Here is a 20,868-nt window from a genome sequence, read left to right as displayed (position 1 = left end):
ATATCTTTGAGATTAAATTTCCCTGTGATAATCATGCCATCTAGTGGTTAATTTTTTACTAATTTAAATGTACAGTTCAGTAGTGGTAAGTGTGTTCGTATTGCTGTGCAACAGATACTCAGAACTTTCTCATCTTGCAGAGCAGAAACTACATATTAAGCAAACACTGGTTCCCCATTCTCCCTCCCCACATCTTTTGTCAACCACCATTCTAATTTCTGTTTCTATGTATTTGACTACTTTAGATACCATATATAAGTGAACTTGTAACAGGGTGGTCCCCAGGAAAGGGGGAGGTTCCCTGCCCCACCCAAGGGAGGGTGGAGCTGAGCAGGGAGAGGAGAAGCTGCAGAAGAGACTGAGGAAGGAAGGAAGCAGGATGGAGCCAGGAGACCTGGAGGAGGCGCATGGAGCCTAGAGACACGTGAAGAAACTGCGCTTGTCTTTTGGTCGTGGACTGGGTGACACAGATGTGGGTGAGACCCGTGGGGAGGTGACAATGGCAGCTTTTATCTTGATGTTGATTTTGCTTTTTTTCCTTTTGGGCTTGTCTGGTTGTTTCTGGCCCTTTTCTCACCCAGTCCACGACCAAAAGACAAGCGCAGTTTCTTCACGTGTCTCTAGGCTCCATGCGCCTCCTCCAGGTCTCCTGGCTCCATCCTGCTTCCTTCCTCAGTCTCTTCTGCAGCTTCTCTTCTTCCTGCTCAGCTCCACCCTCCCTTGGGTGGGGCAGGGAACCTCCCCCTTTCCTGGGGACCACCCTGTTACAAACTCATAATATTTTTCTGTGACTGGTCTCTTTAACTTAGCATAATGTCCTCAAGGGTCATCCAGGTAGTAGTGTTTGATAGCATTACTACTTTTAATACTGAATAATAATATATATTATGTATCTGTATATCTCCATTGGACATATATAACACATATCCTTTATCCGTTTATCAGTTGATGGACATTTTGGTGACTCCTACCTCTTGACTTTTGTAATAATACTGTGAACATGGGTGTCCTAATATCACTTCAAGACCTTGCTTTCAGTCATTTAGGTAGAGACCCAGAAGTGGAATTGCCAGGTCATATGGTAATTCTGTTTTTACTTTTTCGAGGAACCGCCGTATTGCTTTTCATGGAGACGGCATCATTTTACGTTCCTGCCAACAGTGCACAAGGGTTCCAGTTTTTCCATATCCTCACCAAATAGGTTATTTTCTTTTGCTTTTGATAGGAGCCATCGTAATGGCTGTGAGGTAATATCTCACTGTGGTGTTTTACTAATTCTTGAAATACAGCGATAGGAAATATTTCTATTATTTTTAGATTGATGAGTGTAGTGTACAAATAGTCTTTTCTTTCAAAGTTCATTTGAAATGTTAGATTTGAGTTTTTGTATTTTAAAAGATGCACTTTGTGTGCTGTATTTGCTAATTCTCTCCAGTTATGTTAAATATCCTTCCCCATGCTACCTCTCAAATGAAAAACTTCGTTTGTAAGAATTTTATGGTTTTGTCAGCTTTTGCTTTTTTCATATGGACTTCTTTAGTACTTTTGTGACATTATTCTGCTTCTACCAGCATTCTAACCTTTGGACTGCCACATGCCTTCAAAAAGAACAGGAATGGATATAGTAAATGTTATTTTCAAGAGGTGGAGGAAGAAAGATTGAAGAAAGGGGGTTGAACTCAAGAATTTATTTACACAGGTCCTTTCCCAATAGGGTAAATCTGGGGTCAAGGATAATTGAATGAAAGTGTTTTTTAATGTGTGTTTTAATATAGGAAGACAGTGTTAAGATTCACGGCAAGTGTCAAATAAGAAACAACTATACTGAGAATGTCTTCTGGCTGCCTTCTCTGTGAACCATTAAATAGCAAGTAGAGTTTTGCATCTTTTCCCTGTGAAGATCTCAAGCAGGAACAACATTGGCCAGAAATGTAGAACTCTTTCTTTGGCATAATTTTGGGGAAAAAAGAAATTACCTTCTTCTTGCTCTTTCTGAAAGAAGGATGCATTGGTAGGGGCAGCTGCAGTTGACTTTGGCAGGCCTAGCTTTGTGACTAATGACAAAGGAGCAAGTGAAGCTTTTACCTAGTTCTTTGGGGGAAATGGTAGGAGGGGGTCAGGTAACTCTCAGCAAAGCTGGGTGCCTCCTTTTTGTGTAAGAGATTTCTCTAAACGTTACTTAGGCAAACAATTTTTTTTTTTTCTTTGTATAGCTACCACATTGTCGCATCCTGGCTTGGTATTTGACTGGTGGATTTTTTTGAGATTCATTTAAATGTAACTTAGAAGTGGGCCACTGAATTAGCCTTAGACCAGTACTGTAACCAAGATGTTCTCTCTTGCACAGAGCACCAGCCTCCCTACATCATTGCAGTGTTGCCTCGATATGTGGAGATCCGAACATTTGAGCCAAGGCTTCTGGTCCAGAGCATTGAATTGCAAAGGCCCCGCTTTATTACCTCAGGAGGGTGAGGAATCTTTACTCTAGCTGCCACATGGCATCTAGTTATTCCAAAACTAGAGTAAATTCCTATGTTATCATCAAACCTGTGCTCTTTTACTAATACCTTACTCTTACCTCCAGATCAAACATCATCTATGTCGCCAGCAATCATTTTGTTTGGAGACTTATTCCTGTTCCCATGGCAACCCAGATCCAACAGCTTCTCCAGGACAAGCAGTTTGAATTGGCTCTGCAGCTCGCTGTAAGTCTTGTTTCTGAGATTCACTTGAGTCTCCCTTCTTTGTTCTCCAGAGCAGATGATTTGGATTTAGATGTTCATACTTATTTTGGACTGGTAGAATAAGCACAAAGCTGAAAGTCAGAAGACCTAGATTCTGGGTCTGACTCTGCCTTAAAATATCTATATAATTCCAAGTGATTTTGTTTTTTCAGTTGGCTTAACCTGCTAAATGTAGAGTGCATGCCCACTGTAATAGAATACCTTGTAGACTTCATAGAATGATATGATATGGTATGATATGATATGATAAAGACATTGCAAACATTGGAGTAAAGTAGCAATCATAAATGTAAGGTTATAGTGTAGCTGATGTAATGACTAGAGGCCTCATAAAATCCCCACTAGTAGACTCCTCTGTGGGGATAAACAGGCCCTCTTTAGGTGTTCTGAAAGCACCTCAGGTTGCTGCATTTAGCAGGGCTGCACCCTTAGATTTGTGACTGTCACTCTCCTTGAATTGTGCAGGTATGTTGCTCACAGCTCAGTAGGAACCCTGTTCTTGTCCCAGTGATGCACCCATTGCCAGCACTCTTCTTGGACTGACTTCCCAGTCATGTCTTCTTTCATACATTTGCAGTGCTGATTGCTGTCATCTGAAGAATGGGTTGATTTTAGGAAACAGCCCAAAGTCATTCTGAGCAGTGCTGATTTAGTGGAATAGATATTTTTATGAGGATAATAGTAGGAAAACGTAATGTGTAGAGTATCTTAGAAATTATTGGGGGTTGTCAAAAGTCATGACATTTTTGCTTGAAAAACAGAAAAAAATTACATCATGACTTTTCCAACAACCCAAATATTGGAGTAAAACCTATGTTTATAGTCATGTGGTAGATACTTTTGAGGAATAACATTTATTTTGGATGTATAAGTTCTACATTAAAAATCAGTCACACAGGGCCTCCCTGGTGGCACAAGGGTGAGTTAAGACACAACCTATGAAGCTGTCCGCAGCCACTGTAGCACGAGGTCGATCCCCAGGCAGGGAGCTACCCACCTGGCACAGCAGACCTCTCCTGTCTCGCCTGCTGCTCCCCTCAGCAGTGTATTTCAATCAGTCTGTCTGTTCTGCTCCTCACTCTGTCTCCAGTGAATCCTCTCACCCTCCACACCTCTGGCCTGTACCCCCATTCTTATATGCATAAATAAATCAATCTTTAAAAAAAAAAATCAGTCACACAAACAAAAATCTAGTCTTAATAGTTAAAAATGTTTAATATTTATAAAGGTGATTTCCTTCTTGAGGCATTTAATTTCAGCATTTTATTCTTTTTTTTTTGCCACTCAGATTATACCCTCTGTTATTTTATTTCATTTACATTTTGAAAATAATATATACCCCTGAACCCACCATCCTACCCAAGAAAAATAACCCATATAATTTATTTGCCCCTCCCACTTCACCCCTCTGTATCCCCTCCAGACACAGCCATTACCCTAAATTTTGTGCATATCCTGCCCTCAGAAATTTTCTTTGGTTTATTTGTGTGTGTGTGTGTGTCTATGTATGTACTTGAATACTGTGTTTAGTTTTTGAAGTATATAAGGGACTCATGCAGTACATAGCTTTTTTAGCATCTGTTTTTCTTTACAGGAATGTCTCAGGTCTTTTCAGTGCTCCTCCTGCTGCCAATTGTTTGTTTAATCTGCTTATAACCTTTGCTAGAGAAGATGGAAGTAGGTGTCCATTTCCTTCTCTTTCTTAGACTTGTACTTACCAGCTGTCCTGCACTGTGACACAAATGGTTGGTTGACTTGTTAGTTCTTGAGGAACCTGCCTTTCATTTAATATTCAGAGAACATACATGAAACTTTCAGAGGGCAGCTTCCATGCCAAAATTTGGTGTTGACAAAATGTATAGCAAAATGTTAGAAAAGAGACGATTTCCCACGGGCTGGAAAAAGCCCCTAATGTTGAACCCTTTCAGGAGAGATCAAGAGCAGGAAACAGGAAGTGTTGAAGAGCCCACAGAAATGAAAAAAGTGGAAACAAGTATTTTCAGGAATATTGGAGGTCATCCTGCCTGGAGCAGGTGTGGCTTGAATGTCAGGAAATAAGCCGCATGTGAGGCTGGTGCCAAGTTTTGAGCCTTTTGATGCCCCAAGCAGAAGAGCTTAGCTCAGGTTTGGCTACATGTTGATGGTGGTTTGGACTAGGAGATGGCAGTTGAAAAGGGAAGGAAATGAGAGGAAAACACTGAGAGCTGTTCTGAAGGAAGAAATTCAATCAGTAAGGATTGGATAACAAGGGCTATAAAGGAAAGAAGTTATGGGGAAGAAACAAGAGTAAAGAAATAGCTACACTTATAGTTTTTCTATCAACAGGACCTTTCTGACTGTGCCAACTATGTTAAATGTCTGTCGTTCCTTGTGCAAGCCGTGCTCTTTCCTGCTTAGGTGCTCTCGGTTTTGCCAGGATCACACCCTCCTTCCCCTCCCATCTGTCACCTGCCCAGCCTGGCCTGGCTGACCTAGCTTCTCCTTTATAGCTCAGTTTATATTCTTCCCGGAATCTTTCTTGGAAATGCACCCCCTCCTCCAAATTAAGTGCCTCTCCCAAGTGCTTCTGTCATCACTATTACCCTGTATTGTTTGGGTCTTGATCATTGTGTTTTTAAAGTACACTCTAGATTTTATTTGTATTTCACAAATTAATCATAAATGTCCTTTTTGTTTTTCTGTTCCAGGTTTAAATCCAGAAATTCCTTTGATCTGTGGTAGTTTCTTAATCTTCCCTTGTTTTTCATAACCATGGCAATTTACCAGAGTATTGGTCAGATATTTTGTCAAAACCTTGTGTAATATAATGGCGTAGTTACTTATCAGTCTTATGCTTAGACTATAGTTGCAGAATGTGGGCAGATACTACCTGACTGTCTTATACCTCCTGGGGTATTTTCTCACACCTCATATATACTGAATAAATATTTGCTCAGTAATTGAATTCTTACCTGTTCTGCTCTCGTTAGGAAATGAAAGATGATTCCGACAGTGAAAAGCAGCAACAGATCCATCACATCAAGAACTTGTATGCCTTCAATCTCTTTTGCCAGAAGCGTTTTGATGAGTCCATGCAGGTCTTTGCTAAACTGGGCACAGGTAATTAATAAGCAAATGTGACCTTGGAATAAGGTGGAGGGAGGGGACACTGGAAAGGACAGGGAGAAATGGTACAGGGAAGGTTTTTGCTCATCTCAGTTGTCATACCTTCCAGAATCCTGTGGATGGCCATGGTAGTTACATGTTTACAGTCCTAATCTTAAGAATCTGTTCTCACCCACAGAAACAGACTTGTAATTTTCTAGGATGATTTACCCATTAGAAAAAAGTGGCAGAAAGCTCATTTCAATTCAACAAAGTTTTATTCTGACAAAAGTCTCTGACCTGAATTTAATTGCATTAGACAGTAGGTCATTTTTGAGAGCCATTACAGGGCATTCTGGCAAGGTCTTGCTTTTCTCAATGTCCTAAAAATTCCAGCCATCAGAGTTTCCCGGTGAGAAGTACTCTGGGTTCACATTACCTGACAGTAGGCAAGGTTTCTGCAACTCTCTGAGCTCTGTTCTCTACAACATAGTGCAAATAACACCTTTCTCATACTGTTACTGTGAAGATTAGTGTGTGGTAATTGCTAAATGCTAGTTAGGTCTTTGCTATTATTGCAATTAAACTTTTTGTTTCTGAATATTCCATTTTTACTCAGTTTAGACCAATCTACATATACTTGGTTTAAGTACATATAATATCAATTCTCTTCATTACTCTTCCTTTTTTCCATCTCCCCTCAACCTTGCCGATAATGAACTGTGGTTCCTGTGTCAATTTAAGTTCTTAGGAAGCTGGATTTGGGATGTTCACTCTAAAATCTTGTAATATTTCTGTGTTCAGAATACAATATAGGGGGAAAAATCAAGGCACCTTGATTATTATTATTATTATTATTATTATTATCATCATCAGACCTGCATCTTAGAGAGAGAACCTCTGCTGCAGTATAAAAATTAGAGAAGTGCAGGATTAATTGAAAGTGGCTGAGAGAGGTTACTGAGACCACTTAGGAAGATATACAGCTCTTCTTTTTAGGCTGGTAATTTCAAGGTAAATTCAAGCCCTTTTTTTTTTTTACCACTTGGTGTGAATTTGTTTTCCATAATCGATATATCCACCTCTTGCCATGTATGCTGCACACATATTCCCTAGTGAGCATATTGTCTGGTCTTTTTGTTTTAGTGATGTTCCTTTTTTAACATAGGATTTTTTTATTATTTTCTATTGACCTTTCCAACTTCAGTGTCTTATCAATTTTTTCTTGGGAAATATTTTCTCCGCTACTTTTAAAGTAAATTTTTCTAATCCTGTTTATGTGTGTCTCACAATATAGCCATGCCCTTCTTGTAACATTTTAGTGAAATATACATATTAATAGTGCTCAAATATATGTATATAGCTCATTGTGTCAGTGTCAAATTAGAGTCATTCCTTTTTTAGAAAACCAGCCTGGCATTTACTTATTTTGTCCTTAAATTGCTGGGCCCCTTCTGAGGAATCATCTTTACCTTCCATGTAGATCCTACCCACGTGATGGGCCTGTACCCAGACCTGCTGCCCGCAGACTACAGGAAGCAGCTGCAGTATCCAAACCCACTGCCTGTGCTCTCAGGGGCTGAGCTGGAGAAGGCTCACTTAGCTCTGATTGACTACCTGACACAGGTAGGTCTGGTACAGCGGTATGTGGAAGGTAAATGGGAATTCCAGTACCTTCCTCTCTTTGGCAGGGAATGAAGGGCCTGCCATACATAGATCTGTGGGGTGGCAAAGTTTCATTTTGCTGCTTCTCCATGCTTAACAGTACCATTGAGCTAGTTTTTGCCAAATCCTGATGCCAGGGAACACAAGTCATGATAAATTCACACAAAGCTGTACAGGAATGAAAAAGAGTGAATTTTAGTTGTTAGAACACTAGATAAAGTTTTTTATAACAAATTTTGTTGTAGTGTACATAACACTGGAAAAAAGTAGTGCTCTATGTGGAAAACTGGGAAAATATCAAAAAGTATAAAGCAAAGATACACATCAACTATAACTCTTATCACCCAGAGAAAATTAGTTAACATTTAATGTTGCCTTTCCAGATTTTTATATGTATTTGTGAATTAGTTTTATGTTTTATCTTATTAAAAAAAGATAAATTATATGTCACTTTATCACATTTTTTAAAAGCCATATATTGGGAAAGTCCTTCCCTGTCAGCAAATATTCTTCCAGCACATGTTTTCTTAAGGAGAGTATAAAGATGTAAATTTTTTCAATTTACTGTTATAGACAGATAAGTGAAATTTTTAAATCAACACTAAAACATCTCTAATGAAGCCCTTTAACCTCAAATATCCATCACAGAAGGCTCTTACTTATCCTGAGTGCACCCCCTCAGAGTCAGAAAACTTGGCACATTTTCCCCCTCATTGTCTTGCAGACCTTTGTGAGAGTCTCTGAGTGGGCACTATTGCTGGGCCATTTCCAAGCCGGCTTCCTGCACCTGCCCTGGGTCAGTGCGGCTCTTGAATTCAGGTCTGATCAGGCATGTGCCACCTCTGCACTTCCTTGACTCTGGGTTCCAGGGGTGCCCGGCTGCGGCAGGCAGCCTGTGAGGGGCACACACACACACACTTGCTTCAGCCTGTGCACCCCATGAACCATGTTAAAAAATGAGAAGGTTCCTGGCATAGAATGTCTCCTGAGCCGGTGGCATTACAGAAGGCCCTTTAGTGCCAGTATCTTAGCTTTAGGAAGCCAGCACATTCTTCCCTTCCCTGGCCTGCTCCACTGATATCTGCAGTGTGTGAAGTTGACTAATACTGGTACTGTGCCAGAGAGGATGATTCCTTTACGTGAAGTTCTAGAATAGGTAAAACTAATGTTCTGTTCCTTGATGGAGATGATGGTTACCTCCATATATATTGGGTTGTTGGATAAGTTATGACTTTTTTTTCTATGTTTTTCATACAAAAATGGATCATGACTTTTCTGACAACCCAATACATCTGTGAAAATGTATCTAATAGTATCCTTTGAAAAGGTACATTGTATTGTATGTGACCTATACCACTAGTTGATGTTTTTTCAAAGAAGGTAGAACATGGGCTTTAGAATCAGACCCTAATTTGAAGCCTGTTTCTGCTCTTAGATAGGTATCTAATCTCTCTGCCTTGCGACATGGGAGTAGTAATACCTGAATTTGGTTTAGGTTCGGAGGAAGGTTGATCTATAAAGAGTTTGGCGTAGTCACTGGTGTGTAGTAAATTCTCAGTAAATTCTTGTTACTGTAGCTGTGGCAACTTGGCACGCCCCTGTTTTGATCCATGATAAAAATGGTTTGCTAATATGAGATCAGGATGGATTGGTGTGAGCTGCTTGGAGGTATTTGGAATTAACTGGTAGCTCAGATACCGGATAGAGAGAAGATTTAGCTCTGGTCTTGACCTCACTCTTTTTGGCCTTTGCAGAAACGAAGCCAGTTGGTAAAGAAGCTGAATGACTCCGATCACCAGTCCAGCACCTCCCCGCTCATGGAAGGCACTCCTACTATCAAATCCAAGAAGAAGTTGTTGCAAATCATTGACACGACCCTGCTCAAGTGCTACCTCCATGTGAGTTATCTGAACACCTGAGTACGAACAGCTCCCCGGCCCCCTAAAACAGAAAATATTCTCCTTTGGGGCACCTGCCACCAGTAAGAGTGAAATCTTCATGATGGGAACCACCTATCTTTGACTGATGCCTATGAGATTCTTGACATTAAGAGAATAAGGCAAGAGACTGACCCAGAATTTTAAAGAGGGCTGGTCTTGTCTGGTAAGATTGGGGTTTGTATTATAACATAAACAGGGACAATATTTCCTCAGAGAAAATATCCTCTTCTTCTCCCCACCCCCCAAAACTACTGAAACATGTTTTTTTAGTTGGGTAACATGTTTTTTAAAAAACATGTTTTTTTTTTTGTTGGGTAAAATAGCGTTGATGTTGTCAGGCCACTCTCTGTCACCTTGAAGATGAATTGTCTGTTCTCTTGCTTGTGTTGCCCCTCTGGCCTTTCGGCCTGAGGCAGGCCTGGGCTGGGGAAGGGTGAAGTCTTCCACGAAGCAGTTTCCGCTGAAGTCCTGCTTCCTCTGCAGACCAATGTGGCTCTGGTGGCCCCCTTGCTGCGCCTGGAGAATAATCACTGCCACATCGAAGAAAGTGAGCATGTGCTGAAGAAGGCTCATAAGTACAGTGAACTGATCATCCTGTATGAGAAGAAGGGGCTCCATGAGAAAGGTGACCAGAGGAGGGGCTTCCTTTGACCTGGGAGGGTCTCTTGTACATTGGCTAGGACAACCTACCAAGGTGTGAGACCTTTCCCATGGGGATGCACCTTCTGGAAGAGGCTCATGACCTTGTTCTTGGGCTTCGTGGCCAGCTCTGCAGGTGCTGGTGGACCAGTCCAAGAAAGCGAACTCCCCTCTGAAAGGCCATGAGAGGACAGTGCAGTACCTGCAACATCTGGGTAAGTCTAGTGTTTGAAAAGGAAGCAGAAAAGGGGTTATGTACAGATGGACCTGATTATCTTCCCTTTGCATTCTGGCTGGCCTGTTCCATCCATCCCTGCATTTACTCAACTTTGTTCCTCCAGCTGGGGTCAGAGTCCCCAGTGGTGGATCCACGACAGTCCATTGGTATGTAGCCCTGAGTAACTGGTGCTTGGACGGAGCTAGTGTCTCCATAAAATAAACTCTGAGGCAACCTGCCTTCTCGGTTGTGTAGGCAGGATGGGCTTCGCCTGCTAAGAAGTCCTACTTTTCCCTCTAGGCACAGAAAATCTGCACCTGATTTTTTCCTACTCAGTGTGGGTCTTGAGAGACTTCCCGGAGGATGGCCTGAGGGTAGGTCACAAGGGGCCTTTGAATTTATGTGGCCCTTTGCTTTGCCTGATTCTACTTAAAACAGCAGTGGATGGAGAGGGTGGGAGGATTTGTGCGGTTTCTCTGCTGTATCAGAGTAGATGTGGTATGTGACCTAACACGTTACACACAGGCTGCTGGTGCCTTCTCATGCCCCACCCCCTGCCAAGCCTGCTCCTCTGAGCCCTGCACTTGCCTGCTGTCCATATGTGGGCAGCACTGCAGTGAGACAGTTCTGCTGCTAGATCTGGGGTTTGTTCCAACAGATATTTACTGAAGATCTCCCAGAGGTGGAGGCCCTCCCACGAGACCGAGTGCTCGGCTTCTTAGTAGAGAATTTTAAGGGTCTGGCTGTTCCTTATCTGGTAAGATCTAGTTTGGTTTGAACTAAAAAGACTTAAACCCAGACTGCAGGACCACATGGGTCAATTATTGGGGTTTGTGTCACTTGGGGAGCAGTAGAAATATAAGGAAAGGGGTTATTTCAACTTCCTCAGCAGAAAGAGCCCAGTGGACCAAGCTGGAAGTGGCCCTTTTGGATGATGCCTTCTAAACCTACTAGCATAAAGGACTGAAAGAAATGGATGTTTAAGAAAAAAATGTCAAAGCCACATTTGTACAGCCGTCTCAAGTGTGACCCCAGGACAACCAAATGAGTTTTCAGTACCCAAAGAGAAACATTTAATCTTCATTACATGGACTGTTTTGGGGGGTTATAGGACAAAATTAATGAAGGAGCTTAGACTGGAAATCAAGAAAATTCCTTACATTGTGGGTTGTATTGCAGAAATTTCCTGATGGTTTTAGAAGAGCTATCCCTGTAATCTTTGCAGCTTAATTAGGGGACAATTTGGATGGGACCTGTTGGGCCTTTAAAATGCGAGAGAGACTGGGGGATCAAGCTGGGTCTTGGTGTGGAGGGTACCAGGCAGACCTACGTCTCCCTCAGGAACACGTCATCCACGTTTGGGAGGAGACGGGCTCTTCGTTCCACAACTGCCTGATCCAGCTGTACTGTGAGAAGGTGCAAGGTCTCATGAAGGAGTATCTCCTGTCCTTTCCTGCAGGTACTGCTCCTCTTAGAAAGTAGGGTGGCCTGAAAGTAAGATGCCTCCTGTGACTTTGGGAAGTAGGGCTCAAGCTTCTGTGAGGGCCCACGTGGGCAGGAAGTTTCTCAGGAGCAAGGACAACAAAGGGGCCTAGCTTTGGAACTCAGGAGCTCTTGTCTGGATTTGAACTACTCTGGGCATCGGCTGGGGCATGGGGAAGGAACAGATGATCTGCAAGAGGACAGCTGTGCTGATAAGAAACAGATTTGTAGACCAGGCCAGAGTTTTTCTCTAAGCAGCTTGTTTCTGTTTGTGTGTGTGTTTTTACTTCAAGCTGATGTTTGGGGGCCATGTAGAGACCATAAGATAAGAGGTGTCCAAATGGACACTACCTGGGAAACCCTTTCTGAGCTTTGGGGTGACATTATTGAAGCCATCCCCCTCACTTTCCTTGTGATCCCATGTTGCTACTAGCAGCATTTTTTCACATTGAGTTTGGGTTTCCTCAAAGGGAAAACTCCAGTCCCTGCTGGAGACGAAGAGGGTGAGCTGGGAGAATACCGACGGAAACTCCTCATGTTCTTGGAAATTTCCAGCTACTATGATCCAGGACGGCTCATCTGTGACTTCCCTTTTGATGGTGAGTGTCTAACCGAGGGCCAGAGTCATTTCAGCTGAGGGAAATACAAAAACCGGCTTTTCCCTTCTTACTATCTCCCCAACCCTTCAAAAAGCTGGGTTTGGGGAAACCACATTGTAGGTCCAGCTCCTGTTTTGTCCTCTCTGAAGACTCACTTTTTTATTGTGATTGAAAGGGGTCTTTCTTGAGTGTGAACCACATGCTAATTGATAACCAGGTTGAAACTGGTTTGTTGCGTCAGTACACGTTCTTAGCCAAGTTCATTGTGTAGCAATTTTTATAATCTGGCATAATTTATCTGGAAAGGACACACATCTGTCTGGTGTATCAACTCTGTGAAGACAGAGACCAGGTGTTTACCTGAGCTGAAGTGCCTGGCATACTTTAGGTACTTAATATGCATTTGGTTGTTGAATGTGTTCTTACCCTATTTACAATGTAAAGCAACTGCTAAAATAGCTTGAAAAAATCCCAAGTAATAAAAATACTTTTTCCCATTTATTTTTTTTAAGATTTATTTATTTATGCATACCAGAACTGGGGTACAGGCCAGAGGTGCTGGGGGTGAGGATTCACCAGAGAGAGGGGGAACAGAACAGGCAGATCTACTGAAATAAACTGCTGAGGGGAGCAGCAGGTGAGACAGGAGAGATCTGCTGCGCCATGTGGGTAGCTCCCTGGAGGGCCAGGGATTGATCTTGTGCTACAGTGGCTGGTGATAGCTTGATAGCACTGTCTTTAACCCCTGCACCACCAGGGAGACCCCTTTCTCCCACTTATATTGCCCAATAACCATTCCTCATGGCTGAGCCCTGAGCCTTGTGCTCAGATCATGGCAAAGGTGGTTACTTTATTCCTTTTCCTCACAGGCCTCTTAGAAGAACGTGCCCTCCTGCTGGGACGCATGGGGAAGCATGAGCAAGCGCTCTTCATCTATGTCCACATCCTGAAGGATACAAGGATGGCTGAGGAGTACGTTGGCCCTATGGTCCCATCTTGAGGGGTTTAAAAGCAGGCTGCAGAGATGAGGCTGAGAAATCCACCTCTTCCTCTCTCCCCCAGGCACACGACTCACCTCGCTGAGCCCTGATTTTGTTTCTCGTTAGGCTGCTCAAATAGGCAGCACCACTGACCTCTCTCAGCGAGGCTGCTCTGGCCGTATCTCACCCCCGTTCTCCCTTGCAGGTATTGCCACAAGCATTACGACCAAAACAAAGATGGCAACAAAGATGTAAGTAGTGACATGGCCCCAGGGAGCACAGGGGCGTTTTATTGTCCCTCTTGCGTTCCTAGCTCTCTCTGGCATGATGTGGCCACAGGTGGCTCTGGTGTGGGGGCTAAGATGAGACACAGGCATGGACCCGTGCCCTGATGGAGTTTGCATGTGCGTCTTAAGGGATGGGGACTGTGCATCCGGGTTTGCTTGGGACACTTCTGGCTTATATCTCTTACCGTCCTTGTGGTTAGTAGTGGTGCCCCTAGCCCTATACTCTCAAAAGAGTCCTCCCTTGTATGATAAATTTTGTGGTCGGCCTGTTGAGGAGGAACACCTGATGGTTCTGATGAGGTGCACCTATGTGCTCTGTCTAGAGTCCACATGGATAGGTCAATGTGTGTGGACATTTTTGTCATCACTGAGGGTGGGGGTACTGCTGGAATTTAGAAGGTAGGGGCTGAGTTGCTGTTAAACAGGGCACAGGACAGCTCCAGCAAAGAGTTAGTTACCCAACCCAAAATGCTGAGTGCTCAGGTGAGAAATCTTGTGATTCTACTACTAGTAGGAAATGAGCCATCTCTTGGGTTAATCCTCATCTGCCAGAACGTGACAGGGTCACAGCCTCTAAAGCCAAAGGAAATAAGTGATCTTTTGAGTCATTTTACAGTGTTGGCATTTTGTCAGCAGTATAATGCTAAGCAAATACCACACATTTATTTGTTTTCTCCTATCCAAATACTAACCAGGCCTTACCCTGCTTAGCTTCTGAGATCAGGCACATTCAGGGTGGTGTGGCTGTAGACACATTTGGTTTTTTTCTCTCAAGGGAAACGCCTTAATTTTTTCAAAAAGGTGAAAAAAAGAGGAGTTTTAAATGCTCCACGACAGTAGTAATTATAAGAGCACCTCTTGTCTTCAGGCATGTCTTGCTGGGGGGTCCTGGGAGGGCTTTTGCCAGCCTGATGCGTGTGGCTTATACTTGTGTGAGACAGGTATATCTGTCCCTGCTGCGGATGTACCTGTCGCCCCCCAGCGTTCACTGCCTGGGGCCAATCAAGCTAGAACTGCTGGAGCCACAAGCCAACCTCCAGGCCGCCCTGCAGGTCCTCGAGCTGCACCACAGCAAACTGGACACGACCAAGGTCAGGAGCTCTCTGGGAGATAGAGAGCCCTGGGGGGAGCATCAAAGGAAAAGAGGGGACTGAGAAAGAGACCAGGATCTGAGAACTCTGGCTTCGGTCGTTTCCTCATTCTTGTCCCCCCTCATGCTGGTCCATCTCTGTTCTTGTCCTTAGGCCATCAACCTTCTGCCAGCAAACACTCAGATTAATGAAATACGCATCTTTCTGGAGAAGGTTTTGGAAGAAAATGCACAAAAGAAACGGTTCAATCAAATACTCAAGAACCTTCTCCATGCGGAGTTCCTGCGGGTATGAGCCTTCCAGACTCGGGGTGAGGGTGGGCGCACGGTGGGGGGATAGCATTTCTTAGTCTGAGGCCATTACCACATAGTCCCTTTAGACAAAGGCAGAGCCTTGTATTCTTTTAACTCTAGGTCAAGCTGGTCTGGTCACCAATTTGACATTTAGTTACAAGTGTTTCAATTAGAGGAATCTGGAATCTGAGCCTGTGCTGCCTCTGCCTTCTGCTTCTACCAACCATAGGACTTCTCCAATCTCACTGCTCTTCCAGGTCCAGGAAGAACGGATTTTACACCAGCAGGTGAAGTGCATCATCACGGAGGAGAAGGTGTGCATGGTGTGCAAGAAGAAGATTGGAAACAGGTGAGCCTCCTCGGTAGCTGTGCAGCATCAGCTCTGATGTGGGTCTCACTCAAGGTGAATTCTTCCCCCTCAGCCAAAGAGGAAAGCAACCTATTGACTGGCCATTCTTAGTTCTTGACCCTCAGAGGGCATTCCATGCTATCTACTAGGGGTGGCTTCGAGAATTTAAAGACCTGAAATATATGGCATAGGACTGTTGACTTCTTTCCCATAAAGCCCTTCCCCGTGGAAGGTAAAATTTGTGATGTAGATAGTGGGTTTGTAAGAATTGTATACGGCGGCGACCAAGTCCTTATCTTTTTAGGATAAGCTTCTGAAGGAAGAAAAAGACCTTTCAATCAATGGCCTCATGACTTGAATGAAATTCTGAGCCAGCATTGTACTATTTAGGCGTATTTTCTAGTCAGTCCCTTTGCCTTTATTTTTTTAAGGATTTATTTATGCATACAAGAACTAGGGTGTAAACCAGAGGTGCAGGGGGTGAGAGGATTCACTAGAGAGAGTGGGGAGCAGAACAGGCAGATCTACTGCAATACACTGCTGAGGGGAGCAGTGGGCGAGGTAGGAGAGGTTTGCTGCCCTGTGTGGGTAGCTTCCTGGCCAGCTGGGAATTGAACTTGTGCTGCAGTGGCTGGCGATAGGTTGATAGCACTGTCTTTAAACCCTGTTCCACCAGGGAGGCCCTCCCTTTGCCTTTAAAGACAAGTGACTTGTCCTTTTTCTTGTGTGCCTAGAGGGATCCTTATCTTTGGAAAGATCTAATTCAATGTCCTTCATTAGAATGAACTTGAAACATTCTGATGAGCATTGTCAGCTGTCAGTAAGCCAGTGCTGAGCCAGGCCATGTCCTGCCCCATCTGTCCATGTGTTTCACCTGGATGCCATAATAAATATCCCCATGCTCTCAAACTGTGTGGAGTTCATCCTCTGTGGGTAATGTGGCAGAGATGATGGCTACATAAATCCAGAGACGCTGGGAGCAGGCTGTTCTTGGGGTTAGCGTGGGCTGCTTCTGGCATGGCTCCAAGGTAAGTGCCTTTTCCAGGTACTGGAGAAGTGGTCTTTCAGAGGCGACAGTCGTCCCAAGTCACTTTCCTCCCTACAGTGCATTTGCAAGATACCCCAACGGAGTGGTCGTGCACTACTTCTGTTCCAAAGAGGTAAACCCGGCTGATACCTGAGCCAGCATGCCAAGGATTCAGCAGATGGACAGCTTGGTGATCCCAGAGAAGGGATGAAGCACCCCGCCTTAGGAATTGGGAGCTGCTGCCACTACCAGGTGTCTCCCCACATGAACACTACTGGCTCCCTTGTGCCCTGGAGTATCTCTGAATTCACAGACTCGTGGTCTGGCATCGTCAGCTTTTTCATAGAAAAAGAGATTAGTTATACTTTATATGCCATTATGCTGCAGGCAATTCCAGAGAATTTAATACCTGCTTGGACAGGAGGAGGTGGGGAAAGCCACCATCTTGCCTTTGCGTACCGGAATAAGGAAACTCTCAACTATATGTAACCCCAGGGTTGTTTATCGAGAGTTTTCTATCAGGATCCACGAGGGATTTCACAGGGAGTCCTCCTCAGAGCTGACTGGAGTTCTGTGAATAGCGCCTCCCTCGAGCTCCACTAGTTGTAAAGGCCAAACAGCTTGTCCTCTTGGTGACCACAGTGATTTCTCCACAGCAGCTGGGCCCTGTGTCTCCGCAGTGGTCTTCCCACTGATCTGTTCTTTAGTCTTTTTTTTCTTTTCTTACTATTTATTTTCTTTCTCTCTTTACTGCTCTACCCAGGCTTTCTCTCCCACTTCCCTGACATGGGGAATAATTAATGTATAACAAGGTAAAATGAGAAGCAAGAGGAAGTCTCAGTTTCTACGACTGCAGTGATAATTGATTATCTGGTATGTTGTAAATAGGTCCTCCTTGGTCCGTGCGCGCTACCCCTAGAAGCCCAGGAGAGTGGCACTCTTGGTCTCCCCCGGGGCTGAGTGTGAGGGGAGCTGTAAGGACAGACGCACCAAACTGGGCATCTGACCTCATAGGCAGACATCCTACTCCTGCTTCGCCCTCCAGCTGCCCGTGGCAACTTGGGTTAGTCTGTAAGTGGAGTGTTCGGCGCTCTGAGTGCCTTTCTCCTCCAGCCAGTACTTGGCGCTAACTTACAGCGTGGCCTGGCTGTCACTGTCCAGCTTTGTTTGGTGGAGGCTGGGGGATTTGTGATGGGATATTGTAGGGAGGCAGATCTCTGCTACAAATCAGAAGCTGACAAGGACATATCAGGCGTGCTTGCGAGCTGCTTGGGGGCAGGTCGGAGACAGGAGAAACTGTGGCCCATGGGTGAATGAAATAACCCACTGCCAGATGTGTTCAGAGTGTGTGTGTATGTGTGTGCACGTGTGCGCAGGGACACACATACACATGCACCCTGCTTCCCACAGGATCCCCAAGAGGCATTGGGAGAGTATCTTCTATACAGACTGAGAGCACACAGGCAGAGCAGCCCTGCACACTGTCCTCCCTGGGGTTTTGCAGACTCACAACCTTGTTGCCCTGGTGTCTGTAACAGTAGTGAGTTTGGGTGACTGACAGGGTGTGACGCTGTTTTAGTGGCCTGTCCTTGACATGCCGTGGACCTCTTTAAATTGCAGACTGTGCTATGTGGGGGCCTGTCTTATAGAGTGACTTGCTGGTGTAAGTAGACTGGGCCCCTCTTGGGCACATGAGGGGCGTCTAAAGGGATAGACTAAGTGCCATCAGCATCCTTCACACAGAGGGGGTGCTCTGCTCAGGTTTGGGAGGCCAACCAGCACTTCACCAGAGCCTTACCGGCCACAGCTGCCCCCAAGAAGCAGTGCTATGCTTGGCCCTGTTAGCACAGGCTGGGACCGAGCTTCCTCGGACAGCAGTAGACTCCTCAGGCCGACCCTCAGCTGTGCAGCAGAACCTGTCCCCACACACAAGCCCTGCCTTCCCGGCGTACTGTGTTTGTGTGTTCCACTCCTGCTCCCTGTGCAGCACATAGGTTTGAAGCAATAGAATAAAGAATGTGTGCTTTCTGGAATGCATATCTGGAATGCATAACGACATGATGTGAAACTGGAATACATGCATAACCCGGTTTTCCAGCACTCCTTCCCTAGATGCTCTTTGCCCTCCGCAGCGGTGTGGCGAAGGCGGGAGATGAAAAGCTGTATCGAGGATGAATGGAGATTTCTCTAATAAACATCACAAAGTAAGAATCCAAGTCAATTTGAGTCTCTTTTTTTTCCCCTTTCTTGTAGACTTTGATGAAATAGTGAGAGAACAGTAATTTAAATAAGAATTTGGATAAACGGATTAGATACCAAGAAAAGCAGCATGACGCTGTGGTCCGTATATTTTGACCTGTGCTGCCCAACACGGCTGGTGGCTGGTGTAAGTAGACTGGGCACCTCCTGGGCACAATGTGGAGGGCAGCACAGTTGTTGAACATGCCCAGCGTCACGAGCTCTGTGGCACACATTGCTGCTCTAGCTAATGCATATAGTTTCCCCTTCACTTCACATATTAGGCCCTCATGCCTTTTCCTGCAGTTCATAATGACTGGGCGGGGTGGGGCGGGGGGAGGTGGAGGAAGGTTGGGGAGAGAGTCATTTGAAAGGTATGGAATTGTTGGGATTGAGGGGCCCAAAGATGTTTGAGAAGCGGAGGTGTTGGTCCACGTTGCCAGCTCCAAAAAAGGCAGTTAGGTCCCTGTGTTCCTCTCTTGAGCTGTCTTTGGCCATCCTGAGTTTTTTCTGAGGATGAGAAACATCTGGAACTTCATTGAGACGTGACCTTCAGGGAAGGATGTGGTACAGCCTAGAGAGCACGCGAGTCAGCCGGGAACACTGAGCTACAGGCCTGCCTCCTGCTCCCAACTAGTCCTGTACCCCTCCTTCAGGCTCTCTGGTGTGGATCCTGGGGCCTCTAGCAGGGTCTTGAATACAGATCACCCAGGGAGTTGGACTCTGGCATTTCTGAGACCTCAGCACAGGGCTTGGCTTTACACTCCAAATTCAGCAGAAACACACCTTCCCCTTGTTCTGGGAATGTCTGGTCTGAACTTGCCCACAGTCTTTATTTGAAAGTTGAATCACCTCTTTAGGGGACGTTTCTTTTCTTTTTTAATACCCTTGTTTATTTTTTTATAGTACAGGCTTTCTCCCTAAGGTGCGGTCACCATAGTTTTTCTACCATCACTGCACACAAGCACCCCTGCTCCTCCACCATGGGGAAGTTGTTTTTCCATCTCCAACTCAGCCCTTGGGGAGGAGCGGAGAGTTGACTGGGTCTGTTTGAGGAAAAGAGATGTATCTCCCAATAGCTCACCACCTCAGAGATCCTTTTTTCTAGTGGAGACTGGCTGTCTCAGCCGCACAGATGGTGTGTCCACAGAAAAGGAGACATCCCATATCTCTGCAGTCTAGGGTTTGTGATGGTCAAGCGAGGAGTCCCTGAAGCCTTGATCTCTAGTAGCTTAAGGACAGGCCCTGCTTTTTACCTGCACTTCTCAATTGTACCTGCGCGCACCCCTATCTCTGTGCTTGGGCCACTGAGAGATTTCCAGTGGCCCAGGTAGAGGGTGTGTGCAGAAGCCACATGAGGCTGTGAATTTCCTCAGAATATGGATAGGCCATCTTTACCTTTAGTTCTAGAAACTGGCACAGGGAAGACACTGTTTGGAGAACTGTAGGGTAAGGAAAAATGTCAGGCTTTTCTGCCCTCCCGCCATCAGGATAGATGATGGGTCCTTGCGGTCCTGAATGCATGCCTGATGGCGGGCACCTGGAGTAGGGTGTGGGCATAGGTAGATGGGATTCACCTGGGCTAAGACTGTGCTTTTTAAGGGTGGCGTCATGGGACGCCAGTAGAAGCCAAAAGAGAAGCCGAGAGAGAAGCAAGAGAAGCAGAAGCTGAGAGAAGGCCGGAGAGCCCAGAGTGAAGACCTGCTGGGGGCTGGGAGGCTGGCAGCCCCCAGCCCCCCTGCCTGCCTTGTACCTGGTAATCTAAATAAAAAGACCTGCAAAAAGCTACTAAGGACTCTGACTCCTTCACCTGGTCTGCTGGATTAGAAAACCTGCACTGTGTCCATTCCTGACCCTACAAGAACAAATGAGGGATTGGAAACATCTTTGAGTCCAGGTGAAACGCTGACCTGGAGAGTTCCATGCTTCTGTTTGAGAGCTCTGGAGAAGGTGGACCGTGAAAGTCAGTTGGTTTTAGGTCTTTCTGAGAGCTGGAGGAGACTGGCTCCTGATACAGCACTTCCTGGCAGCTGTCCCCCAGGTCAGCTGCGTCAGCACTGCAAGGCTTGTTGGAATAACAAACATGTGTGTTCTATCTACACCCACTAATCAAACCAATGGTGAGTGCAGCTCAGGTGTCTTTTTTTTTTTTTTTTTAAGATTTATTTATTTATGCATACAAGAGCTGGGGTACAGGCCAGAGATGCAGGTGGTGAGAGGATTCACCAGAGTG

At 45.0% G+C, this 20,868-nt stretch overlaps 1 protein-coding gene across 3 annotated transcripts in view; it reads left to right on the top strand.

Moving 5' to 3' along the window:
* Positions 1 to 18,643, top strand: part of VPS39 (VPS39 subunit of HOPS complex) — a 38,379-nt gene extending 19,736 nt beyond the window's left edge. For 2 of the 3 annotated variants that reach the window (XM_037502284.2, XM_054700848.1), the window contains 17 exons: positions 2,348 to 2,468; positions 2,585 to 2,705; positions 5,714 to 5,843; positions 7,312 to 7,454; positions 9,248 to 9,391; positions 9,917 to 10,058; positions 10,201 to 10,287; positions 10,590 to 10,663; positions 10,948 to 11,046; positions 11,631 to 11,748; positions 12,242 to 12,370; positions 13,240 to 13,342; positions 13,556 to 13,601; positions 14,579 to 14,728; positions 14,882 to 15,016; positions 15,279 to 15,370; positions 16,476 to 18,643. In XM_037502284.2, the coding sequence (XP_037358181.1) occupies positions 2,348 to 2,468; positions 2,585 to 2,705; positions 5,714 to 5,843; positions 7,312 to 7,454; positions 9,248 to 9,391; positions 9,917 to 10,058; positions 10,201 to 10,287; positions 10,590 to 10,663; positions 10,948 to 11,046; positions 11,631 to 11,748; positions 12,242 to 12,370; positions 13,240 to 13,342; positions 13,556 to 13,601; positions 14,579 to 14,728; positions 14,882 to 15,016; positions 15,279 to 15,370; positions 16,476 to 16,551 (1,910 nt within the window). In that variant the 3' untranslated portion in view covers positions 16,552 to 18,643. The remainder of the gene's footprint in view (positions 1 to 2,347; positions 2,469 to 2,584; positions 2,706 to 5,713; positions 5,844 to 7,311; positions 7,455 to 9,247; positions 9,392 to 9,916; positions 10,059 to 10,200; positions 10,288 to 10,589; positions 10,664 to 10,947; positions 11,047 to 11,630; positions 11,749 to 12,241; positions 12,371 to 13,239; positions 13,343 to 13,555; positions 13,602 to 14,578; positions 14,729 to 14,881; positions 15,017 to 15,278; positions 15,371 to 16,475) is intronic. The other variant, XM_054700853.1, reaches the window with a different exon arrangement.
* Positions 18,644 to 20,868: the final 2,225 nt, after the last annotated feature.

Source organism: Talpa occidentalis, unplaced genomic scaffold, assembly GCF_014898055.3.
Source record: "Talpa occidentalis isolate TD23 unplaced genomic scaffold, MPIMG_talOcc4v2.1 talOcc4.11, whole genome shotgun sequence".
In the NCBI taxonomy this organism is placed as follows: domain Eukaryota; kingdom Metazoa; phylum Chordata; class Mammalia; order Eulipotyphla; family Talpidae; genus Talpa; species Talpa occidentalis.
This window is presented reverse-complemented; position numbering and strand designations above follow the sequence as displayed.